Source organism: Nycticebus coucang, chromosome 2, assembly GCF_027406575.1.
Source record: "Nycticebus coucang isolate mNycCou1 chromosome 2, mNycCou1.pri, whole genome shotgun sequence".
Classification (NCBI taxonomy): domain Eukaryota; kingdom Metazoa; phylum Chordata; class Mammalia; order Primates; family Lorisidae; genus Nycticebus; species Nycticebus coucang.
The window spans coordinates 7,359,328-7,386,549 of NC_069781.1; the positions used below are offsets into that span (position 1 = coordinate 7,359,328).

Genomic DNA, 27,222 nt, shown 5'->3' on the forward strand with positions numbered 1-27,222 from the left:
TTGTCTCAGCCTCCCAAGTAGCTGGGACTACAGATGCCTGCCACAATGCCCAGCTATTTTTTTTTTTTTTTGGCAGTTTTTGGCCAGGGCTGGGTTTGAACCCGCCACCTCTGGCATATGGGGCTGGCGCCCTACTCCTTTAAGCCACAGGCGCCGCCCCCGGCTATTTTTTTTTAGAGACGAGGTCTTTCTCAGGCTGGTCTTGAACCTGTGAGCTCAGATAATCCACCCACCTCAGCCTCCCAGAGTGCTAGGATTACAGACCTGAGCCACCGGGCCTGGCCTTAAAATTCCTCTTAAAAATTATCCATCCATCTGGGTGGTGCCTGTGGCTCAAAGGAGTAAGGCGTGGGCCCCATATGCCAGAGGTGGCAGGTTCAAACCCAGCCCCAACCAAAAAAAAAAAAAAATGATCCATTTACATGATAGAGACAAACTCTATGAAGCTTTACTCAAAGAAAACACATACCTGAAATGAAACTGCTCCATCATTTTTATGAACAGAAAAGGATTTCTCCTTCATTGCCTGTAATGACATAACAATCTGTTTTAGGGTGATGCTAGTAGAAAAAGAGCACCATATCTTGCCATGTATAATGTGTTCCTGTGTGTAATGCGGCCAATGTTGTTGACCCAAACTTTCAGGGAAAAAAATCTTTCATTTTAATATTTATTTATTTTTATTTATTTATTTTTTTAAGAAACAGAGTCTACTTTGTTGCCCTTGGTAGAGTGCTGTGGCACACAGCTCACAGCAACCTCCAGCTCTTGGGCTTAGGTGATTCTCTTGTCTCAGCTTCCTGAGTAGCTGGGACTACAGGTGCCCACCACAACACCCAGCTATTTTTTGTTGCAGTTTGGCCGGGGCCGGGTTCAAACCCGTTACCCTTGGTATATGGGGCCGGCACCCTACTCACTGAGCCACAGGCGCCACCCCACATTTTAATTTTTAATTCAAATCTCTATTTGTTTACACATTTAGGTACTTGTTTTTTTTTCATAGTAAAGGAATTTTAGCATTTATTTTTTAACATATTACAAGAAATGTTACGCATCAAATAATTACAAAACACAAGAAGAGATTCAAAGTATAAGAAACTTTATGGGTAGTCCCAGCTAGCCGGAAAGCGGAGGCCAGAGAATCACTTGAGCCCAAGAGTTTGAGGTTGCTGAGAGCTGTGATGCCCCGGCAGTCTACTGAGGGTGACAAAGTGAGACTCTGTCTCAAAAATAAATAAATAAAAAGAAAAGTACTACCCATGTATAATGTGCATCCTTATTTTTCCCTCAAGGAGACTGGGCAAAAAAGTCTGCATTATAGGGCGGCGCCTGTGGCTCAGTGAGTAGGGCGCCGGCCCCATATGTCGAGGGTGGCGGGTTCAAACCCAGCCCCGGCCAAACTGCAACAACAACAACAACAACAACAACAACAAAATAGCTGGGCGTTGTGGCGGGCGTCTGTAGTCCCAGCTGCCCAGGAGGCTGAGGCAAGAGAATCGCGTAAGCCCAAGAGTTAGAGGTTGCTGTGAGCCGTGTGACGCCACGGCACTCTACCTGAGGGCAGTACAGTGAGACTCTGTCTCTACAAAAAAAAAAAAAAAAAAGTCTGCATTATAATACATGGCAAAATGTGGTATGTTAATTAAAATTAAACTAATTTACAAACCAAAACCACAATTCTTCTTAAACTCTAAATTTGCTAACCTTCAAAAGCTCTTTGAAAATAAAATCCTGTATCCTTTCAAGCCATCTGAAATCCCTTTCGCAGAGAGTGATATTTCTTCACGTATTTCCTTTCCTCGGCAGCCTCTTCTGCCTCTCCACTAACATTCCACCTTCAATCCTTTGCCCCAAATCTTTCTGCTAGAGTGCTTCTCTGCTCTTGAAGCTTTGGGAAGACCAAGGATGCTGGCCCAGGCCACACTCTGACATCATTCTGAATCTATTCCTGACTTCCAATCATCAAAATATTGCCCTTTATACAATGAACTAATACTAAGCAATGAAAAGAAACAAACTATTAAAAAAAAAAAACCAAACTATTAATACATGCAGCATTATGGATGAACTCAAAGTAATTATGCTGAATAAAAGAATAAAGAACACTGTATAATCCATTTATATCAAGTTCTATAAAACTAACCTCTACTATCATGACAAGTTGCTTGGGGATGGGAGGATTACAAAGGATTATATTATTAAATAATGTAATTTAACAATTACATTATTAAATACCAAATTGTCTATTTAAATATGCATAGTTCATTGTATGTCAGTTATATCTCAACAAAGCTGTTAAAACAAAATAAAACCTTGCTTATTTGGGTGCCCCTCTCACTGAAAAATCAAGATACTGCAAACCAAAACTTTCCCAATTTCCCCACTTCTGCACTTCCACCACCTTCTGTGCTCTTCTTCTCTCCCCTCCCATCAGCCTAACTGGCCTCCAGAGGGATCCTTTGTTTTACATCCCAATACATCTAGCCTGGTACTAGAGCAGATCCTAGTCACCTAACCTGTGTTACCATAATAATGTCCCGGGGTCCCTCTAATGCCACTCTCCCCTTCTCCAAGGCCACCCTGCATACTACTTTCAGAATGATGATCTTCAATAAATGCTATTTGGGTCCCATTCTTTCCTGATCAAGAACTCAGGATAACTTCCTATTGCCTGTGCATCAATTCCCGGTATCACCTGGCTCTATATTATCTAAGATCTGTCTCTCTGTGCTTCCAAATATGTACCTTTTATTTCAAATAGGCCTGTGCCTGGCATTGTCATGCACATTGCCACTGTCTAGTCTTGGCTTATTCTTCTCTTCCTTGAACAAACTCCAAGCCCAGCCCTGGTGACACCTCCCTCCTCCCCTAATCACCTGACTCTCTAGCATGTGCAACTCCATACACAATTTTCCTCTGAAATAGTTTCAGAACACCAACACTATCTTCCTAAACAGACAACCAATCCCTCTAGATCAGGTCTGTATAATACACAGTTGGCCTTCTGCATTGAGGGTTGTGTACCTGCTAACTAAACCAACTATGGATCAAAAATATTTTTAAAATAAATAATAATACATAAAAAGTAACACAGTCTAACAACTATTTACATAGATAGTATTTACATTGTTTTGAACATGAGTTATGTAGAGGTGATTTAAAGTGTGTAGGTTATACGCTACTATACCACTTTATAAAAGGGATTTGAGCACCTGCTGACTTCAGAATCCACAAGAATGGGAAGGGGTCCGAGAGCTAATCCTCCCCTGGGCACCAAGGCCTGACTGTGTGTGTGTGAGCGTGTGTATATGAGTATATAAAAATACACACAACATAAATATATATCCACATCAGAAATGCTGAGCACAAGTGAGTGGTTAGTTCTTACCTTTGAATCCACTGTACTTCTTTTAGAGTTTCCACTGTCTAGGAGCAGAAACATTTAAGATATTAATGGATAATCAAATACACACACACCACCCCTATATATATACTGTTTTATACGTACGTATATAAAAACAGGATCATTTTATGAGGCTCCAGCTTATCTAATATTGAATAATCAATATCTAATATCAAATAATTAAAAAAAAATCTTGTGGACTGCCATCTTCTCAGGTCCAAAAACATAAGTCTTGAGTTGTAGAACCAGCAAATCAGAACTTATTATATATGATATAGTAAATAAAAATTAGTACCAACAGGAAAACCCATTTCTGAATAACCTAGTGTATGTTATTATCAGAGTTAGCACATGGAATGGCTTTCCTTATTTTCTAAGTGATCACATTTAAAAAACAAATAATTTCTTAAAAAACATAATGTGTGAGATTTATTTACAACATGAAAAAATTAATAGCAAATATTAGCATAATGCATACTTATTTTAGCCACAAGAATTGTAAAGATTGCAAACAAGACAGAGTGGGCATCGAGGCCTTATTTTTTTACATAAGATACTCTTCACAAAGGTCACAGGATTTCAAGCTTCCTGAAGGAGAGGGTTTCAGAACAAAAAGAAAGACAAGACTATTTTCTGCCCAGGAAATAGTTATGAGAGCACAAGGGACCTGGATAAGGAAGTGATACACAGACATTAAACTGTGCATCACACAAATGTAATATTAATATTTATGAATGAAAAAATTGTATAAATAACAGTATGCCATAAATTGCCCTCAAAGAACTCATAAATCACTAGATGAACCTCAGTTAATAAAAGAGGTTATAAACAAAAAATGATTAATATAGAGAAAAAGTAGAGCCTCAGTAATAAGAATAAATAAAGAACAGGAATACCTTTTTTGCTTTTCATTTTAGGATTTTTTTTTCAGAGACAGAGTCTCATTTTGTCGCCCTAGTTAGAGTGCCTTGGCATTACAGCTCACACAAACCCCCGGCTCTTGGGCTTAGGTGAGTCTCTAGCCTCAGCCTCCCAAGTAACTGGAACTATAGGCGCCCACCACAACGTCTGGCTATTTTTTTGTTGCAGTTTGGCCGGGGCCAGGTTCGAATCCACCACCCTTGGTATATGGGGCCAGCGCCCTACTCACTGAGGCACAGGCACAGCCCTAGGATTTTTTTTAGAAAAGAAAATACACGGTATTGGCAGCGCCTGTGGCTCAAAGGAGTGGGGAGCCGGCCCCATATGCCAGAGGTGGCAGGTTCAAACCCAGCCCCGGCCAAAACTGCAAAAAAAAAGAAAATACACAGTATTGGCTAGGACATGCTAATGTGCACACTATTCCTATATATTTATGATAATTAAATTCACATAACTCATTTAGAAAGGAATTTGAAAATACTCTATGTATCAATATTATCAAAATTCACAGGATTATTCACAGGATTATTAACATCCTGTGAACCGAAATTCTAATGGTGGGATCCCATCCCACAATAAGTTCCTTATATGAAAAAACTCTATGCATAAACATACCCTATGCAGCATGTCCATAACAGCATAAAAATGAGAATGTGTCTCCCTAAGGGGAGAGGCTGAACAAGTTACATTAGTCACTTAACAGGATATGTGACAGGTTTGAAATAGGTTATAAAATAAACAGGCGCACATACAAAATTATAAACATGACGCTGAATTTTAAAAATCGAATATTCTTGACTTATGCAATAGCTTATAAGGTAACACAGATTACTACACTTCTGAAGTTGGGAATAAAAAGAAATGACTGGCAGCCCCCATAGGCCAGTGGGGAGGGTGCCAGCCACAACACCCAGGCTGGCAGATTCGAACTCCGTCTGGGCTAGCTAAACAACAACTGCAAAAACAAAAAAGCCAGGCAGTGCGGTGGCACCTGTAGTCCCAGATGGTTGGGAGGCTGAGGCAAAAGAATCCCTTAAGCCCAAGAGTTTGTGGCTACTGTGAGCTGTGACGCCACGGCACTCTACTGAGGGTGACATAGTGAGACTCTGTCTCAAAAAAACAGAAATAAAAAAAGAAGAAATGACAGTTCTTTTCCCATTTTCTCTGTATTTTTCTTTAATATTTACACATTTTTATATAACCTCCAAAATAAAATTATGTTAAGAAAACAACAGATCATGTCTGTTTTTAACTTATGAACAAAAAGAGATCTTCAAAACAAGGTATGAAAACTAAATGCTAGCTTCCACCTTATGGTTTACCTTGCTTTTTTTGTGTCTGGTTGCCTGACCAAACGGAAATAACATCAGGCTCCTGGTTCTGCCCAAAGACCTTCTCATCCTTGTTGAAGATGATCGCTGGTAACTGGGTACCAGCTTCTGGTGGAGACCTTATTTTTACTCTGCATTCAAATAACAAAGAAGAGAAAAGTTCAAAGCAGTGCTCCTGGCCATTTCCCATGTATTAAGTGTTACATGCAAGGTGTTGTGTTGAGCTCACTAGTCTACAGTGTAGATTCTGTCACCCACATTTCACAGATGCTGAAACTGAGGCTCAGAAAAGGTAAAAACTTGCCCAAGAGGACAAAGCTAGGAAGTAGCTGGTAGAGGAGCCAGGCAGTCTCTAAAGCCTCAGTTCCCAGCAACCACTCAATTCTGCTAAATTTTCCCCTAAGTATCTTTAAAACACTCAGCAAATTGACACATAAGGGAAAAGGAACCAGAAACCACAGAAACCAAGGAGACATTAAAGTGAAGTCCCGAGGAGCATGAGAAGAGAACGGGCCCATCAGTTGTCTGCCCAATCCATATCTGCCTCCCCCATCTTTTATTCTGAGACAGAGTCTCACTCTCTGCCCCTGGGTAGAGTGCCATGGCATCATAGCTCACAGCAACTTCCAATTCTTGGGCTCAAGTGATCCTCCTGCCTCAGTTTTTCTATTTTTAGTAGAGACAGCGTCTCCCTTTTTGCTCAGGCTGGTCTCGAACTCATGAGCTCAAGCAATCCATCTGCCTCAGCCTCCCAGAGTGCTAGGATTACAGGCATGAGTCACAGTGCCCTGCCCTCTTTCCCCTTCTTAACAGACTGAATTTCCCTATCTCACCCCAGAAGGGGCCAGGGACAGCTTCCGTGGCTGAGTGAGCATGTGACCTAAATTCGCACATAGAGGCATGAATCATCCTGACTACGGGAAACAGGTGATGGCTGGTGCCACCTGTCTGAGGAAGAGGCTTTAACATGGACGATGGCACAGCAGAGAGACAAAGGCACCTGAGTCCTTCACAGTAGTAAGCCACTGCCAGGGGCCTCTCACCTGGAGCCCTCCCACTCCACCTCAAATAGGTGAGGTCATCAATGTCTTCACTGTTAAAGCCAGTCTAAGTCAAGTTTTTTGTTGCTTGATGCCTAAAAGCATTTTAACTAACACAAGCCATTGTCAGATTAATTTTCCTAAATAAAAGGTTAGGCACCGCCTGTGGCTCAGGGGGTAGGGCGCCGGCCCCATATACCGAGGGTGGTGGGTTTGAACCCGGCCCTGGCCAAACTGCAAACAAACAAACAAGAAAAAAATAGCCAGCGTTGTGGCAGGTGCCTGCAGTCCCAGCTATTCGGGAGGCTGAGGCAAGAGAACTGCCTAAGCCCAGGAGTTGGAGATTGCTGTGAGCTGTGATGCCACTGAGCTATCACGTCACAGCACTTCAGACTCTGTCTCTAACAAAAAAGGTTATCAAGGTTACCTTGAGGTTATCGAGAACAATATAAAGTTAGAATCTACCACGGTTTTATTGCAAAGTATTATTATTTTTTAGATACTTCTTCATTCATCTTCCTACCTCCAATCTTATTCACTTCAAATCCATCCTCTTCTGGGCCGCTATTGGTCTACCTTAAAAGCAGGTCTAAGCCCACAATTCCTAGTTTAAAACCTGTCAGGGGTTGGGAGTAGTGGCTGGTGTATGTAATCCTAGCACTCTGGGAGGTCGACGCTCGTGGATTGCCTGAGCTCACAGGTTAGAGGCAAGCCTGAGCCAGAGTGAGACCTCGTCTCTAAAAATAGCTGGGCATTGTTGTGGGCACCTGTAGTTCCAGCTACTTGGGAGGCTGAGGCAAGAGAATCACTTGACCCCAAAAGTTGGAGGTTGCTGTGAGCTATGACACCATGGCCCTCCACTGAGGGCAACAAAGTGACACACTGTCTCAAAAAACAAACAAACAAAAAACCAAAACTAAAAAAAATCTATCAGGTTCCCATAGATATTACGCACAATATTACATATTTATAAGCCACAAAAATCCTGACCAATTATCTTATGAAGTAGATGCTACCATTATGAGGTAGGTAAGGACACTGAGGCCCAGAGTCACACAGCTGCTGAGTGGCGAAAACCATTACTTGAATCCAGCCCTGTTTCTAACCATGTCCCCCTCCAACTAGATTCTCTGTCAGTAAGTAATGAACCCAGCTGACTGAACCAACCATGCCATTTCATGCTGCTCGGCCTTTGCACAGACTATACCCCCTGCCTGTAATGCTCTTTCCTTTCTTATTCATTGGTAAAAGCCCTAGAAGGCTGCTTAGGTCAACACTTACCGAAAGCTTTTCCTTCTCTTCTGTAATTCTTGAGATTTTCCTCCCCACTTCTCTAACTGGCCGCGATCATTTATATTGCTGTTCACTCACCTATACAAACTCCCCAACGATGGAACCTGTCTCCCTCATCTGGTTTTTAAATCTCCAACACATGTATAGTCTTTGGCACATGACAGGCACCCAAGGGATGTTATTGTATAATAAATTCTCCTCAACTCTACTCTGAGACTGAACTGAAGGAACATTAGAATTACTTACTCACTTCTGGAGATGTCTAGGATTAGAAGGGTGACAGAGGCAAACTGTTTCTTTAAAATACAGTAATTCACATCTTCATCCTGAGAAGAGTAACCAATTGTATATCATCTGACTCCCTCACATGAGAACAAGAACAGAAAAGGTTCAGGAACAAGGCAAATGAGCGGCTCAACCTCCATTCCCAACAGTAAACCAACTGTGGGTGCTCAGAAATGCCTGCAAGTCAGAGCAGCCACTACCTCAAGAAAGTGGCAGTGCAGGAAGTAGGGTGTTCCCACTCAATGGCTTGGGCTCAAGTAAAGACAGATCAGGTCATTTCATTTAACACTTACCAGGTAGGAAGAAAAGCCATCATTCTTTGTACGGTCTAGGCTGAATCCGATCTAGGGGAGGGCAGAAAGAACAGAGGTAAAGAGCCACATAATTGTGCATAACTATCCTACTCAAAGCAAAAGAGGTGATTCTTCTGGCCTAGCTTCCTCTCAGTTTTCTTGGCATTCATTTTTGTAAGAAAGTGATATCTGGGCCTGGGTGTGGTGGCTCACGCCTGTAATCCCAGCACTCTGGGAGGCCAAAGCGGGCGGATTGCCTAAGATCACAGGTTCAAGACCAGCCTGAGTCAGAGCAAGACCCCTCCTCCTCTAAAAATAGCCAGGAACTGTGGCGGGTACCTGTAGTCCCAGCTACTCAGGAGGCTGAGGCAAGAGAATTGCTTAAGCCCAAGAGTTAGAGGTTGCTGTGAGCTGTGATGCTACCACACTCTACTGAGGGTGACATAGTGAGACTCTGTCTCAAAAAAATAAATAAATAAAATAAAAAAGTGATATCTGCCCAAGTAAAATCACTAATTACTAGAATTATTCAAGAATCGCAACTTAGGGCTCAATGCCCGTAGCTCAGTAGTAGGGCGCAGGCCACATACACCAGGGCTGGCAGGTTTGAACCCGGCTGGGGCTTGCTAAATAATGACAACTGCAACAAAAAAAATAGCCGGGCCCTGTGGCAGGTGCCTGTAGTCTCAGCTACTTGGGAGGCTGAGGCAAGAGAATCACTTGAGCCTAAGAGTTAGAGGTTGCTATGAACTGTGACACCACAACACTCTACCAAGGCGACATAGTAAGACTCTGTCTTAAAAAAATAAAAAGAATTGCAACTTAAATTTTGAAAGTAAAAATATCTGATGTCTAATACACAATTTGGTACTCACAAGTTTAATTTTCTCCATATTCTGACACTTTATATTTAGGCATTTGGGTTAGAAGGTGATTCTTTCACCTAAACTAAAATAAACCCCTTGATCTCATAAAAACATACTTACAGCGACATCCTTGTCTTCAGGCTCATTCACTGAGAGGCTACTGACGTTGACCTTCATGTACCCATCCTTGAAGAATCCAAAGGTGTTCAGATGAACCTTACGCCTCACATCATCCTGAAAGATTGGTAGTGGTGTAATAAGTAAAGCGACAAATTAACATTTGTTTATGTAACCTATTTGTTTGCTTGAAAAACTATGATATCCCGTTTCCTGCTAGCCAGTCAATATTTTCATATGCTTACTTATATACATAGCTGTGGTAATTATCTTTCTCCAAAAGCTGAAGATGATGCATCAGAAATTCATGAGATACCAGTAGTTTCTGCAGAAAGAATCACACAATGGATTCAATTCACTGCAATGTGTTTGTTTGGGTTCTAGGGCCCAACGCAGTTGTCAGCTGGAATGTGAACTCCAGGGCAGGAGAAATCATGATGTAGTCCTATCTGCATCCTTCCTGACAATATGGCATCCAGTAGGCACTCAAAATGTGTTGAAGGGACAGCCAATGGTTGCTCCAAGAATATGTTAATTTACATAACTCTTCTCATATGTTAATTTATATAATTCTTCTCATCAGTCTGTGTGCTCCTGGCTCCTCCCTTCACATCACAGGATGAAGAGTGGTATCTGCTCATTAATTTTCTAAGTTATAACTTCTTTTTAAAAGATTCATTTATATCAAAAAAGTATACAACAGATTTTCAGGGAACAAAGCCTTATGCAAGAGGAATCCCAGGAACCAGTCGCATCAGCCACATGGAGACAGAAGCTTTTGCATATAAGATAATCCTATTTGTTTCTTCTTCCAAGACACAGTCTCATTCTTTTACTCTGGTTAGAGTGCAGTGATGTCATCATAGCTCTCTGCAACCTCACCTTCCTGGGTGCAAGCAGTCCTCTTGCCTCAGCCTCAGCTCATACTACAGGTATGAGCTACTGTAAAGCCCAGCCACTAAGCTTTGATGAAACTGCATCGTGTGGGCAGACGGCTGTCCCACTGTGTGATACTGTCTCAACATCAAGATTCCTATCTCCGATGTGTCAATACATTGTAAAGCCAACAGAACAATGGTGCTGGTGAATACCTCTAAGATAGGAGTGCCACAGAGATACTTTTTACTGTACAAAGTTGAACTTTATATTGAGATTTATTTGCCTAAATAGCAACACCTTTAATAAGCATGCAGTTTGTTTCTTTGGGTGAATGGCAATTTTTTGTTTAGATTTGAGATTTCCTGGGCATCAGAGGTAGCCTAATGGCAAATACCAAAGGCCTGTGAGAAGCTGTTTGTCAGATGCTTAAAGGAACAATATAAACCACACCTCCTATTCCTCCCTGACAGGGTGACAGCCCCCCTCCCCCACTTTTTTTTGGCCACTAGGAGGATTTTACTTCCTAATCCACTCTTCCATTCAAGGACAGCTTTTTGAGAGTCCTAGATTATGGGCTGAGGAGGAGAGGGACATAGTTCCAATGCACACCTCTGCCTGGGCCTAAGAACCTTAGTTCCCGTTTCCCCTCAACACCTGTTAAAAATCCCCAGCTTCTCTGCTCTTTTGCCTGCTGGGGTTTCAGTTCCTTCTTCCCTTTTATTTGGCCCCTGGAATTTCCTTTATTTTCTTAGGAGCTCAGCTGTTTCCTGGACTTCCGCTTCCTGGTGAGGATGAGAGTAGCTTGTAGCAAACCAGTACTCTCACAGAAAACATCTAGGAAAGCAAGATAAGAGAGGTCAAGAAGACAAGGAGGGCTGGTAAATGGTAAGGCCCCCAAAAGCTAAGCTTGTCTTGAGATTCTCTGACAGAGTTAAGCCCTGTGGAAAATGATCTGAATAACTATTTTCTCAGTTCTCCCAGGGATGGTACCTGGCTATAGCATCCTGGATGCCCAGGAGAGAAACTCACTCAACTGCACACAGCGGGTATACCTGAGCACATCAGGGTCTACTTCTGTCCCAGCATCTGCAGCTGAGCAGGGCTGCACAGAGAGGAAAGGACATGTAACTCCTGCCACACACAACGACAGGGGTAAACCACACAGATACACACTGAGCAAAACAAGCCACATTCAGGCAAACCAAACCCAATTGCAGGAGGAAGTCATCCATGTGTCAGATTAGTGATAACTCTTGGGAGAAAGGGACTTCCTTGTCACTTGAGAGAATGCAAGGCTAAAGAAGCTTCTGGAGGGGCTTAGTAATGATTTTCAGCTGACTTCACAGAATGCGTTTACATTGTAGAAATGCACTGAATTGTATGCTTATGAGTCATTTTTAGAACGTATATACTTCAGTAAAGTTTAAAATTTAAAACTCTTCTAATTTATCTAGCACGTAGATGCATTGTAGGAGAATGGAAGCAGAATGGACTATGTTCATTTAGTCTAGGTGTTTTTTCTAATTTTTCTGAGAAAACGTTTAAAATTGCAACCTTATAACTTTCTCCACATAAACAGTGCATTGCTTTACTATTTTTTCTTACCTTTACATCATCACTTCATTTGATGATATAATACCATTAATAACAGTTTTGGGGACAGCGCCTGTGGCTCAAGGAGTAGGGTACCTACCATCCCCATATACCAGAGGTGGCGGGTTCAAACCTAACCCCAGCCAAAAAAAAAAAAACACTTTTAGAAGAATACTGAAAACTAAGGGTGAGGCCTGGTGGCTCACACCTGAAACCCCAGCATTTTGGGAGGCTGAGGCAAGGGGATCAACTTGAGGCCAGGAGATGGAGACCAGCCTGAGTAACACAACAACCCTGTCTCAACAAAACAATTTTTTTTCCAGACTGAGGAAAAGCAAGACCTCGTCTCTACAAAAAAAAAAAAAAAAAAAAAAAAAAGGAAAATTAGCTGAGTGTGGTGGCACACCTGAAATCCCAGCTACTCAGGAGGCTGAGGCAGGAGGATCGCTTGAGCCCAGGAGCCAGAGGTTCCAGTGAGCGAGCCCAGTGACAGGGCAAGACACTATCTCCAAAAACAAAAACAAAAAAAAATTTTTTTTCCCAATTAGCCAGGCGTGGTAGTGTACACCTATAGTCCCAGCTGGCTCAGGAGGCCAGGAGGCTGAGGTAGGAAGATTGCTTGAGCTCAGAAGTTTGAGGTTACATTGAGCCATGATCACACCACTGCACTTCAGCCTGGGCAACAAAGCAAGACCTTGTCAAAAAAAAAAAAATCACTAACAATAAAGGCATAACTCCCAGTTTTCAGCACTTTCTAAGAACTGGGTTACATGCCAAGGGCTTTACCTATAATTTCTTATTTTTTTTTTTTTTTTTGAATCGCTTAAGCCTAAGAGTTTGAGGTTGCTGTGAGCTGTGACACCACAGCACTCAACCAAGGGCGACATAGTGAGATTCTGTCTCAAAAAAAAAGAAGATATTATTGGTTGCTTTATCTACTTGTAGGATCCTCATCTGACCTGACCCCCACCTCCATATTGTTATTATATCACCACGTCAAATAAGATATGTATAGAAGTGACTTTGTAAACCGCACCTCATAATGCAAGTCACAGAGACAAATCTCAGGAGATAAAAAGGGTTTGCCACAGTAGTGAGGATGACAACATTAGACACAGCAAGGATTGAAATTTAGTTACATCTTCTGTCCTCTCCATCAGCACTGACACAGCAGGAAAGTCCGCCTGTTTGACCAAGGATTTCAGAGATGGTAAGCACATAAGACTTTGTATCTAATACTGAGCTAATAGCTTCATAGATCAATACAACTTCTTCTAACAACTCTATTAGACAACTGTAATTATGCCCATTTTATAGATGAGGAAGTAGATGGGCAGAGAGTTAAAACTCGGTTAAAATCATAAAGCTAGCAGATGGCAGAGCCAGTATTCTAACTCAGGACTGCTTAACCCCCAAACCTATGCTATTAACCATCTTATACTTTTATACTTGTAAACAAAATAAATAACATATCTTTTGTTTTTTTTTCTTCTCAATCTGTTTATTTCCTTTAAAAGTATTTATTTCTTGGTGGCGCCTGTGGCTCAAAAGGGTAGGGCGCCAGCCCCATATGCTAGAGGTGGCGGGTTCAAACCCAGCCCCGGCCAAAAACTGCAAAAAAAGAAATTAAAAGTATTTATTTCTTGAAAAAGTCCTATACGATACAAAATTCAAAACAGAAAAAAATACACACTTTGAAAAGTAATATGAGTAAATATCATAAATTTGTTACCAGTACATAAAATTTCTTGTACCTTATATCTGTTCTTGTGTTTTGTAATTTATATTACATAAAATTTCTTGTACCATAACATGTTAAAAATAAACGCTAAAATTCCTTTATAATACATAAACAAGTACCTAAATATAAACAAATAAAAATTTATATTAAGGGTGGCGCCTGTGGCTCAGTGAGTACGGCGCCAGCCCCATATACCAAGGGTGGGGGTTCGAACCTGGCCCCGGCCAAACTGCAACAACAACAACAAAAAAAACGTCGGCCGTTGTCACCTAAGCCCAAGAGCTGGAAGTTGCTGTGAGCTGTGACACGATAGCACTCTACTGAGGGCAATAAAGTAAAACTCTATCTCTAAAAAAATTTTTTAAATATAATGTTTAAAAAAATTTATGTTGAAAATCAAAACATAAGATTTTTTCCCTGGAATTTGGGCCAAAAGCATGGGCTATGACTCCACTCTGCCCAGGAGTGCACACGCATGGCGCATACGGTACCTGTGGTTGTGCTCTCCAGCCACTCAGTTCTTTGCCCCCTAGAACCTACATTTATATTTTGTATCTTTCCAGAGTCTTGATATGCATATGTACAATGCTTTATTTTAAATATGTTTTAAAAATCTTATAAAATCTGCTTAACACAAATTTTAAATATTTCAGCAACCACATCTATTTTTTTAAGTTTCTACACACACTTTTTAAAAATTTTAAGTTTCTATAATCACATCTATTAATTTTCCTTCTTTAATGGTTCCTGGCTAATGTGTCTTACTTAGGAAAGGGATCCATACTCCAAGACTGAATATGGTTTTCCTATATTTTCTTCTAATACTTTTATACTTTAGTTTTTACATGTACATCTTTAAACTACCTGGGTTTTTACAGCTGTAGAGTATGAGGTGAGGATGAAATTTTATTTTCTTCAAAGCGGGTGGTCATTTAATTGTTTCAATGTTATTTAATCCATCCTTTTCTGCAGATGCAAGTTATTTAATACTACCCAAGTTCCCAGCCATCAGTAACAACTGCCAAGGATGGCTTCATCCCACAAGTCCCTCTCCTAGGGGCCTTCTTTGCGAGGCCCCTTCTCTCTACGAGACCGTCTGGCCTCTTTGGTCACATCTTCATCTTGATAGCTCTTCTTTCTATGTTTGGCCCTCTCTGCACTAAATGGCTCCATCTCAACCTTTCTCTTGCCGAAGCCCCTGTGGTAATCTCCTTTGTCCTGGTGGTGGTTCTTGGGTTCAACATGCTCTGCTCTGGCTGCTCCCCCTCCTCTGTCCTCCCTGTACCGTGTAGTCTGGCCTGTTTTGCTGGCCCCCTAATGGACACTGCTGTGGTCCTCCCAGGAGAGGTGGTGGATTTCTTCCCTGCCTTGACCCCTGAAGGGGCCTGAATTCTCTCCTTGCACAGGTGGGCTTGGCCGGCCCAGGCTGGATTCGAACCTGCCAGCTCAGATGTATGTGGCTGGCGCCTTAGCCGCTAGAGCCACAGGCACTGAACCTGTTTTTAGCCTTTTGTAGGAAGCAGAAAACTTAGGGAGCCTCATGAAAGAGAGTCCCTGGTCTAGCATTGGGAGTCTGGGGTCAGTGTGGCCCCTTTCTGGGTATGCAGAGTCTTCTGTCACATTTGTAAAGCAAAGCTTTGGTTGTAATCCTCTAGCTTTCTGTTTTCTGATATAACCCTCAAGTTCATGTTGAAAAGAATCCTAAGTTGGCTTGGCACCTGTGGCTCAAGCGGCTAAGGCGCCAGCCACATACACCTGAGCTGGTGGGTTTGAATCCAGCCCTGGCCCACCAAACAACAATGACAGCTGCAACCAAAAAAAAAGCCGGGCGTTATGGTAGGCACCTGTAGTCCCAGCTACTTGGGAAGCTGAGGCAGGAGAATCACTTAAGCCCAGGAGTTGGAGGTTGCTGTAAGTTGTGATGCCATGGCACTCTACCCAGGGTGACAGCTTGAGGCTCTGTCTCAAAAAAAAAAAAAAAGGAATCCTAAGTCTTAGAATTTTCCATTATATTGACCATGAATGAATCTCCACTGGAATCACCATAATACATTAGTGAAAGAAATTCCCACCTACAGAGGAAACCCTCACCTCCTCAAGTCTTTGTCTAAGTAGAAGTGGGGGCCCCACAGTGCAGAGGTCCACCTGGTTAGAATCTCAGAAGGAAGTCATGTTTTGTTCCAGAAAATTTGAGGCCAGGCATGGTACGGTTCATGCTCATAATCCCAGCACTTTGGGAGGCTGAGGCAGGACTGCTTGAGCCCAGGAGTTCAGGGCCAGCCTAGGTAACATGGTAAGATCCCATCTTTACCAAAAATTTAAAACTTAGCCTGGCATGGAGGCATGTGCCTATAGTCCCAGCTACTTAGGAAGCTGAGGTAGGATGGCCTGACTTCAGGAGTTCAAAGTTATAGTGACATATGATCAGACCCCTGCACTCCAGCCTGGGTGATATCTGCTCTCTAAAAAACAGAAATAAAAAGAAAATTTGAAGCCATCAACTCAGTTAATGTTGTTTCTCTATACTCTGCCCTACCTCCACTCTCAATTATTTAGAAGCAAATTCCAGATATTCTATCACTTTATCTATCAATATTTCAGTGTGTATCTCTGGTACAGGCTTTAAAAAAATAACCACAGTAGCATGGTATATTCTCAATCATAACAAACTGCTTATCCAGTTAATTAAACATGATTGTTCATCTATGAGAAGTCAAGGTTATAGGAACATACAATACAATATAGTACCAGATACATATTTATAAAGTTGGTAGTAAAAACTTGTAGCATCTGCTTTTCTCACAAACATATCTGAGAGCACTGGGAACACAATGGGCTTTAACACTTTTTTTTTTTTTTTTTGAGACAGAGTCTCACTTTATTGCCCTCAGTACAGTGCTGTCATGTCACAGCTCATGGCAACCTCCAACTCCTGGGCTTAGGTGATTCTCTTGCCTCAGCCTCCCGAGTAGCTGGGACTACAGGCGCCCGCCACAACGCCCGGCTACTTTTTTGTTGCAGTTTGGCTGGAGCTGGGTTTGAACCCACCACCCCCGGTATATGGGGCCATTGCCCTTCCCACTGAGCTACAGGTGCTGCCCGACCTTAACACATTTATAATCTTGCAAGTAGCTATAATTTGGATTCTGTAGACACTTCATTTCCTCCAGAAGTGGTGCTAGATCTGTGGCATCAACCTTTCTGTGTTTGTACACAGCACAGTCTCATTACACTAGAACTTCAGCAGCATCTTTCAGAGAGAAGAAAGATTTAAACAATACTAAACAACACTACATTCTGAGGTTCCAAGTAGACATGAATTTTGGGGGACACTAGTCAACCCAATACATATATCCATTGTCTTAATCATTAACACTGAAATGTTTTAGTGCATAATTACCTGGTCCATGGTTTTGTTACTCTGCGATTAAAGAGAAGAAGAGCTATTCTGTCACCCAGAAAATGTTTCTTGACCCCCAACTTTTTTCTATTGTTAAAAAAAGAACTACATGTAAAGATGCACTGGAAAGAGAAGAAGCAAAGATCTACTCAGCAGAAGAGTGGTTACAAAGTGAAAAAAGAGACAAAACAATCACTGCAATTTTCCAGGGCTGTTTTATTTTCATTTTTTAAAGACAGGGTCTCACTCTTGTCACCCAAGCTGCAGTGCAGTGGCATAATCATAGTTCACTGTAGTCTCAATCTTCTGGGCTCAAGCGATCCTCCTGACCCAGTTTCCAAAGTAGCCAGGACAACAGGCATGTGCCACCATATGCAGCTAATTTTTAAATTTTTTGTAGAGAGGGGGTCTCACTTGTTGCCCTAGCTGGTGTCTAACTTCTGGCCTCAGTGATCCTCCTGCCTCTGCCTCCCAAGTGCTAGGATTCCAGGCGTGAGCCACCATGACCAGCCAGGGCTGTTTTATTAAGAAGTAGCTCAGTTAGTAGGGTGCCGGCCCCATATACCTGAGGATGGCGGGTTCGGACCCAGCCCCAGCCAAACTGCAACAGAAAAATAGCCGGGCGTTGTGGCGGGCGCCTGTAGTCCCAGCTGCTCGGGGGGCTGAGGCAAGAGAATCGCGTAAGCCCAAGAGTTAGAGGTTGCTGTGAGCTGTGTGACGCCACGGCACTCTACCCGAGGGCGGTGCAGTGAGACTCTGTCTCTACAAAAAAAAAAATTAAAAAAAAAAAAGGAAACCCCATCAATCAAATATTTAATTATTCTACCCTAGTATTCTCAGAAGAAAGTAAACTGGCACACATGCCACAAAATAGCAGTCACGAAAAAAGGCATGTTATATATGCTGAAGAGCAGATGCTTAAGATACTCTACTTACCAGAGATAAAACCCTGAAACGACAACAAAAGAGATCAGTTACAGCAGTGGTTCTCAATCTCCCTAATGCCGCGACCCTTTAATACGGTTTCCCATGTTGTGGTGACCCCCAACCATGAAATTATTTTCAGTGCTACTTCATAACTGTAATTTTGCTACTGTTATGAATCGTAATGGAAATATCCGACATGCAGGATGATCTTAGGTGACCCCTGCAAAAGGGTCGTTCGACCCCCAAAGGGGTTGTGACCCACAGGTTGAGAACCGCTGAGTTAAAGTGTATCATGAGGTTAACAGCCTTTCTAATTCAAGTATGGCCAGATATTAGTATTAAAATAAACTTCACGCAGGGCACTGTGGCATGCGTGGGTGGCACTGTGACATGTAATTGCTTGTGGTCCCAGCTACTCAGGTGGCTGAGGTGGGAGGACTGCTTGAGGCCAGGAGTTTGAGGCTAGCCTAGGGGATACAATGAGACCCCCTTATTCCTAACGAACTACATAAATAAATATAACTTCAAATGGCCAAGGATGGACTATCGCACTTTGGCACATAAAGGTAAGTAGGAAAAACAAAGAAGACCCGGATCAATCTATATGTGCACACTATCCAAGCCCAAACGAAATGGAAACCTGCTGCCAAACCAATTAACTTAAAAGCAGCATGGGCTCGGGGCCTGTGGCTTAGCAGCTGGGGCACCAGCCATATACACCAGAGGTGGCAGGTTCGAACCCAGCCCTGGCCAAAAACTGAAAAAAAAAAAAAAAAAAAAGACTTATTAATAAATTGCAATGTCAAGATGCTATTTAGATCCTGACTTTTTCGAAAATTTATTTGAACTTGATTGATATTTGATGATAGCAAGGATTTGTTTGTTGTTGTTATAATGGCAGTGTAGCTATGTTTTTAAAAAAGATCTTATTCATTACAGATATAGACCAAAATATTTATGGATAAAATGATATAATAATACCTTTGACTTGCTCTAAAATAATATGGAAAGACAATGACAAATGCAGACATTTAGAGGAGAAAGAGAAACCCTCATAAATTGCCAGTAGGATATGAAATGGCACAGTCACTATGAAAAACAGTTTGGCAATTTGTTAAAAAAGCTAAACAGACCAGAAAATGGATCATGCCTGTAATCCAACACTCTGTGAGGCCAAGGAGAGAGAATCACTTGAACAAGAAAAAAAAAGCTAAATATGTATTTACCATATGACCCAGCAATTCCATCCATTCCTGGATATCACCCAAGAGAAATGAAAACACTTGTCCCCACAAAGACTTGCATGTGAACATCTGCAGAACCATTATTTGCTATGGCCAAAAAATGGAAACAATTCAAATTTCCATCCACTAATGAATGGCTAAGGAAAATAAAATAAATCAAAACCGTGGAATAATATTCAATAAAAAGGAACTTGTTATTGATACATGTACAATATGAAGAGAAAAGGAAAAAAAAAAAACAGACACAAAAGACTACATGCTATGTGATTCATTTACATGAAATACCAAGGAAGAGCAAATCCAAGGAGAAAGGAAGTAGATTAGTGGCTGCCTGAGGCCAGGGATGGTTAACAGGAATTAACAGTAAACCAGCACAAGGGATATTATGGGGGTGATAGAAACATTCTACAACTGGATTGTATTGACAATTGTACCACTCTGTAAATTTAGTAACAATCATTGAATTCTACAGTTAATGAGTAAACTTCATGATATGTAAATTACATCTCAATAAAGTTGTTTTTAAAAGGCAAGGAATACAGGCTTGGCGCCTCTGCTCAGCAACTAGGGCGCCAGCCACATACACAGGAGCTGAAGGGTTCGAACCTAGCCCAGGGCTGCCAAACAATGACAACTACAACCTAAAAAATAAATAAATAAATAGCCAGGCATTGTGGCGGGTGCCGATAGTCCCAGCTATTTGGGAACCTGAGGCAAGAGAATCGCTTAAGCCCAAAAGTTTGAGGCCAGGGCACTCTACCGCGGGCAACATAGTGAGACTCTAAAGAAGAAGAAAAACAAAAAACCAAGGAATACAAAGAAAGGTCAAAAGAAAAGAAACATAAGAAGATCAGAAAAACCAGAAGAAAGATGTAAAGCATCACACAGAATAAGAAGAGTGAATAAAAAATGAAAGGATTCATTTCCAATTTTAGAAATAATGAAAAACAAAAACAGAAGTGATGTGTATGGGGATGGTGCAGAATTAGGCACTGGATGATGGTTACTGAAGTTGGGTAACAGGTACATGGAAGTTCATTATACTATTCTTTCTACTTCATTAAATTTGAAATTCTCCAAAATAAAAAGTTTTTTAAAAGATAAATACACAGGGCACTTGTGGCTCAAAGGAGTAGGGCGCTCGCTGGCCCCATATGCTGCAGGTGGTGGGTTCAAACCCAGCCCCAGTCAGAAACCTCAAAAAAAAAAAAAAGATAAATGCACATTCCCAGTACTCAGTGACTTTGTGTAATTCTTGCTAGTTGGGGTCTCTAACCTGATTAAGACTCCTACTTCAGTCAAAAGCAACCTAATGTTATTGCTCTGACAGGCTCTCTTCAGCTGATTTCCTTTTCCTGAGGAAAGAACTGTGTTAAAAGAAACAATTACAGTATTGCTTATGGAATGAATACTACAGCTTTTATTCAACAAGTTACAAAACTGGAAAACCACTAAGTAACTTAGCACAACAGAGAGAAATCAATGATCAGAATAACACCAATTCAGTTTGCCCCTGCCACTAAGGTTGGTATACTTTTTCACCTCTACCCATATTGCTAGCATTTACTTAATGATGCCATCTGGCATTTAAATTCTAGAAAAGTACAAAGAGCAATGGATTGGGAGCCAAGAGAAAAGGTCCTAGTTATTCTATTACCAACTTTGTCTCTAATTTGTAAGTTGTATGAATTCAGCTACATTACTTAATCTAAGAGTTGGGATCTTAATCAGTTCTTAACCTGGAGTCATAAATCTAGGGCTGGGGCTCATACATAAGCTTCAGCAGGATTATAAAGCCTCACAAATTCCAAGAAGCCTCACCTATACTTCCCTGGGGAATGAATGTTTCCATAGCTCTTAGCAGATTCTCAGAAGGAGCCAAGATTCACGTATCCTCCTGTGATTGAACTATTTTGTAATTTATAATTTTTGTTTACAAACAACAAAAGCTAATAACAAAGTATGGCTGCATGGATCTATCTAGCCAAGCTACTGCATTCAGATTCTGTATGCTTTAAACTCTAAATACAGTGTTTCAAGGCTTGCTAAAGCAACGTCCTTTCAACACAAACTTTCTACAATTGCACAACCTCCTAGAAAACTACAGCAGGAAAATAATGTATAAGACTTTAGGTCATAACAACTTAATTTTCGATTGCCCAGATATGTCATTAACCCGCTGAGCCACCCGCAGGTACACTAAACCCTTAGAGGACTTTTAACTGTCAGTTATAAAGCAAGATCCCGGGAATAATTCCAGGCCTATCCTAACTCTCTTCCCGAGACAAGCTTAAAAAAAAGCAGGCCCCCTAATTAGAAACACATTTTTAATGCTGGTTTTAAATTCTTAGTCTCGTATTTCAAATTCCTCTTGGAGTTTCTCGCTTTGGTCAGTCCAGAGATCGCCATAAACCAAACCAGGAAACTGAGGCTAAGGTTCCGCGTACCTTCAAACTTCTAAGTACAGTACAAAGGTATGGAAGAGGAAGACCACGAACAAGGCAAGTCAGGATGAAAGTCGGAAGGGAGAAGGAAGAAGAAGAGCAGGTTGTTATCGGCGAGGAACCCAGGGAAACCACCAGGGATTGCAAAAGCGGCCTCCCGAGTCCTTCGGAGTTACGCCACAGTTCGGCCCCTTCCCCTCCCTCACCTCGACTCTTCCTGCTCCCACCGGGCGGCCTGAGCACCCCCCGCGCCATACAGCTCTGTCTTTACCACAGCCCCGGTCAGACGCTCTCGAAGAAAAAGGCCGCAGCCGGGGACAAACTAGGGGCCCAACAGCTTGGAGGGCCCCACGGGGGTAAAGTTACCCTCAGCCTCGGGGGAGTGGCCTCGGCCTCCGCCCCCTGGCCCGGCACTGGCCCGGCTTACCTTGAGTGCCAGGTGGTGGACGCGGCCCAGGCTGGGCTCTGCCAGCAGCTGCAGCAGCCCCAGCATCGGGAGCAAGTGGAGGCCCGCGGCCAGCGGAGGACGGCCGGAGCCCAAGGGGCCGACCGGCGCCGGGGCAGCCATGTTTGTTCCAGCATCACCAGCCGCTTCCTCCCCCGCCCACTTCCGGGGTTAAAGGGCGGCGGCCGCCGGAAGGGCGGGGAGGGGGCGTCGCGGTTGCTTCTGCAGTTGGTGTAATAGTTTTACCCGAGGGTAAGCCTCAAGAAGTCGCCGACGGGTCTAAGCTGGCCACCAAGGGACCTTTCGCTTGTCCTCCCCAGTGCAGACTTTCGGTTTAGCCAGAAGAGGTGACGCCCCGGTGGCGGTTGCTATGACAACGGTGGCGGAGTAGAACCGGCCCAGGCCTCACCTGTGCCTCGTGCGGCTTTGGAAGCGACCGTGGGCCCCAGGGATTTCTGAACTCAGCGGAGAGATAGGCCGTGGCTGCGACACGATGCTTGGCGGTTGAATGTACTGATTTCACCGAGGGTTGACTTGGCGGAAAATATCAAAATTCCTGGCTTTGTCATAGGGTCACTTGTTTTTTTCCCAGGCTCTTAACAAATTGCAGGCCAACTGATTGCAATAATACGGTTTTATTGAGTGAGTCCTTGTGAGGCAATTTGTTAGGCCTTTGTTGCATTTAATCCTGGAACAATTCGATTTGAGATAGGAGGTAGGTATTATTGTTATCCCCACTTTACAGGTAAGCAAACTGAGGCTTTTGAGGAGTCATTCGTTCCAGGTTGAGCTGGGAATCACATGGAAGCTCCCAATTACTGTGTTATAGTGTCTTGTGCTATAACATCTGACCACTTGTAGTCTGAGTCTTAACATTTTTCTCTTATTTCTGTGCGGAAAATGTCTTTGCTTCTAATCCCTCTTTAATGGGAGGATTCAATCGTGGGTCCCTTCCTACTCACCATTCTTTATCAAGGCGCTGTAGAACGACATGCTTATTAAAATTGCCAATAGAGTAGCCAGGTTTATTTAGTTTTTAGAATCTTATTTTAGCTCGCCACACAAGTAATGCATGCTTTTTCTGTGTAATCATTTAAGCAAAGGAGGAGTAAACAAAAACCACCAGGAATCACAGTACGAATTACCTGTCAGTGTCCTAGTGTGTTTTAAGACAGAATCAGATTCTTAAAAGTTTTTAACTGGACCTAGGAACTGAAATTAACATGATATGTTTTATTGGTGCTGAAGCCCTACGGTGAGGTTTAAAGTGGGGGAAGGAGAATAGGAGGGTCCCATATTTTTTAATTGTGTGCAGTCTTAATAAGTGCATGAATCTGTGAATTCTTCCTTTAACTCAAAAACAGTACGAGTTTTGTCACATTCTCTGCAAGGACAAAAGTAGGACACCAAGGTAAGCCAGGAATATTGTAGTTTATCCTAAAATACCTGTGGTGATCACCCAAGAGAAAAGTAATGATTACTAACCCATGGAGAATATCCCCTTGCTTCCCCAGTCTCTGACCTTTGGCCACGTATTGTGAATGTGTAATCTTACATGTTTGAACAGAACTTACATCTGATTCTACTACCCCTTTTTGCAGATAAACTGAGCACAAGAAACTGTAATTATTATTTTGTGAATCCACACAGGTAGATAATAGGTTTATTTACTGAACAAATATGTCATATATTTTATTAAGCATTTTATACATACAGATACATTATCTCATTTAACATCTCAAAAACCTTATAAGGAGGCCGGGCATGGTGGCTCAGGCCTGTAATCCTAGCACTTAGGAGGCCGAGTGGATGGATTGCCTGAACTCACAGGTTCCACACCAGCCTGAGCCAGAGGAGACCTCATCTCTAAAAATAGCCGGGTGCTGTGGTGGGTTCCTTTAGTCCCAGCCACTCAGGAGGCTGAGGCAAGAGAATCGCTTAAACCCAAGAGTTTGAGGATGCTGTGAGCTGTGATGCCACAGCACTCTACCCAGGTTGACAGCTTGAGACTCTGTCTCCAAAAAAAAAAAAAAATTAAATGATATTTTCTTTTAGGTATCAAGAAGAAATACTAAAGACAATTAATGGATTCTCACTTCTAAATTAAGCTAAGTGTTACAGGGAAAGGAGATTTTTAAGTGCAATTTCATTTTTTAAAGGCAGTTTGCTATGTTTGGGGGTATTTTTATTTACTTTTTAAAGTTAGATACCTTTTTGAGAATCTGGTTTTATTTATTTTTATTTTTTGTAAATTTCAGGTTAATATGAGGGTACAAATTTGTTTGCATTTGTTAGCTAAAGTTCAAGCTGTAGTTGAGTCCTTCACGCAGGAGGTGTGCTGTCTACCCTTAGATTGTGCCCATTAGGTGAGAGTTTACCAATCCTCCTCCTCCTGCCCCTCCCCCCACTTGAATTTAATATTTTTTCTGGTGTGGAGGTGTAGTTATTTATTGGTTTCATGTTAATATTGTGTTATTGGATACTTGCTTTAAAATTCTTGTGATACTTTACTAAGAAGAATGTTCTTCAACTACATCCAAGTAAATACAAAAGATGAATCTCCAGTTTTAAATTTGAATATAATACAGTACTAAAAACAAAAAAAAGGCAGGTAGAATCTTCTTAATTCCACTTAATAATAAAATAGTGATGAAACATTGAAACATTTTTAAAATAGAAGACTTTTGTCTTTTTGTTTCTGGAAAACAATTTTAAAAGGGCTTAAAGTTGAGTTCTTAAGATTCCTTGATTCTTTATACTTCACAGGGTCACGAATGGTACCTACCCAGAGTTTTGAAAGGAATACAGAGTAGGACCACCATAGTTGCCCTCCTCCCTCTATTGACCACCTCCTTAGGTTGCCTAATTTTCCTTCTCTCTCTCTTTTTTTTTTTTTAGAGACAGAGTCTCACTTTGTCGCCCTGGGTAGAGTGCTGTGGTGTCACAGCTCACAGTAGCCTCCAGCTCTTGGGCTTAGGCGATTCTCTTGCCTCAGCCTCCTGAGTAGCTGGGACTACAGGCTCCCGCCACAATGCCCAGCCTTTTTTTTGTTAGTTTTGTCCAGGGCTGGGTTTGAACCCACCACCCTCTGTATATGGGGCTAGTGCCCTACCCACTGAGCCACAAGCGTGGCCCGGATAGCCTAATTTTCATAGACTAGATGTGCACCACATGGATGTATCAATGCAGTAGGCCTAGTTCCTTATGTTGACCTCCTCCATATGTCGGCCAGTTTGTTGCAGTCCCTTGGGTGGTCAACTTACAGAGATTCTGCTGTATTCCGTGAAATATTTAAGAGCTATACCTTGCCCATCATTACTTTGGAATTGAGAGGAGTTAAGAATGAGGGAGAACTGGCTACAAAGACTTAATGTGAAGCACTTTTTAAAACAGTTACTTTTTAAATTCTTAGAAAACTGCTACTTTGACAATTATTTTTAGGCATGTGATTTCATAGTTTCAAGAAAAGTATTTGCATAATCATGATACTGTAACTGGAAGTAGACATGTTGAGTAACAGAACAAGTTATGCCTGCTTCTCCCTGGCAACATTTTCAAAGGGGTGGAAAATTTTAAGGTATTGACAGAAAAAGCCTTCAGAGGCTGGAAAGACTGATCTCCTAAAGTTGGCTGTTAGCTTTCCTCTTAGTCAACTGCATTTTATTTTTCTGTTATCTCTAACTTTGTGACTAAAGGTTGCTACTGGTAGCAGAATGTATTACTTTCTGTGAATCTAGTGCTATTAATAATTATTTGGCATCACGTTAGACATTTCTAGCATTACTATTCTCCAGTTTACCAAAAGCCCTGACTTAGCTTTATACAATCTATGTAACAAAAACACCAATTAATATTTTCAAATTAAAAAATAATTTCTCGCAAGACATGATTGCAAGAGGGACTTTACCTAACAATTGCAATCAGTGTAACCTGGCTTATTGTACCCTCAATGAATCCCTAACAATAAAAAAATAAATAAATAAAAATAAAAAAATAATAATTTCTCCAGGGCAGCACCTGTGGCTCAGTGAGTAGGGCGCTGGCCCCATATACCAAAGGTGGCAGGTTCAAACCCGGCCACAGCCAAACTGCAACAAAAAAAATAACCCAGCGTTGTGGCAGGCACCTGTAGTCCCAGCTACTCGGGAGGCTGAGGCAAGAGAATGGCCTAAGCCCAAGAGCTGGAGGTTGCTGTGAGCTGTAAAGCCACAGCACTCTACCAAGGGTGACAAAGTGAGACTCTGTCTCTAAAAAAAATAATAATAATTAAAAAATAATAATTTCGGGCGGCGCCTGTGGCTCAAGGAGTAGGGCGCCGGTCCCATATGCCGGAGGTGGTGGGTTCAATCCCAGCCCCGGCCAAAAATCACACACACACAAAAAAATAATAATAATAATTTCTCCAGTTAAATGGGGTATAATTGTCATTTGTTGTCCTTATCAAGAGTTGATATTTCAGACCAAAATCTTCTATAAAAACATTATAGAGGCTGACTGTGGTAGCTCACACCTGTAATCGTAAGACTCTGGGAGTTCGAGGTAGGTGGATTGCTTGAGCTCAGGAGTTTGAGACCAGCCCGAGCAAGAGTGAGGCCCTGTCTCCACTAAAAATAGAAAAACTAGCTGGGCATTGTGGCAGGTGCCTGTAGTCAGGCTACTCAGGAGGTTGTCACAAAGGATTGCCTGAGCCCAAGAGTTCGAGGTTGCTGTGAGATACAACACCATGGCACTCTACCCAGGGTGACAGACTGTCTCAAAAAACAAAACTTTACATGGCTGGGCTCAGTGGCTAACGCCTGTAATCCTAGCATTCTGGGAGGCTGAGATGGGTGGATTGCCAGAGCTCATGAGTTGGAGACCAGCCTGAGCCAGAGTGAGACCTCGTCTCTAAAAATAGCCGGGCATTGTGGCGGGTACCTGTAGTCCCAGTTACTGAGGAGACTGAGACAAGAGAATCACTTAAGCCCAGGAGTTTGAGATTGCTGTGAGATACGACACCA

The 27,222-nt window shown here is 42.1% G+C and overlaps 1 protein-coding gene across 3 annotated transcripts in view; it reads right to left on the reverse strand.

Moving 5' to 3' along the window:
• The window catches only part of GPR107 (G protein-coupled receptor 107), a 76,424-nt gene extending 51,040 nt beyond the window's left edge, over window positions 1–25,384 (reverse strand). Inside the window, exons 1-7 of one of the 3 annotated variants that reach the window (XM_053559770.1) lie at window positions 22,205–25,384; window positions 9,553–9,666; window positions 8,567–8,617; window positions 8,235–8,314; window positions 5,647–5,786; window positions 3,389–3,426; window positions 470–526 (exon numbers count right to left, since the gene is read on the reverse strand). In XM_053559770.1, coding sequence (XP_053415745.1) covers window positions 470–526; window positions 3,389–3,426; window positions 5,647–5,786; window positions 8,235–8,314; window positions 8,567–8,617; window positions 9,553–9,666; window positions 22,205–22,345 — 621 coding nt within the window. In that variant the 5' untranslated portion in view covers window positions 22,346–25,384. Of the gene's footprint in view, window positions 1–469; window positions 527–3,388; window positions 3,427–5,646; window positions 5,787–8,234; window positions 8,315–8,566; window positions 8,618–9,552; window positions 9,667–11,082; window positions 11,233–21,983; window positions 22,126–22,204 lie in introns of those variants that run through there. The other 2 variants (XM_053559774.1, XM_053559781.1) reach the window with 2 other exon arrangements.
• Between the last annotated feature and the right edge of the window lie 1,838 nt (window positions 25,385–27,222).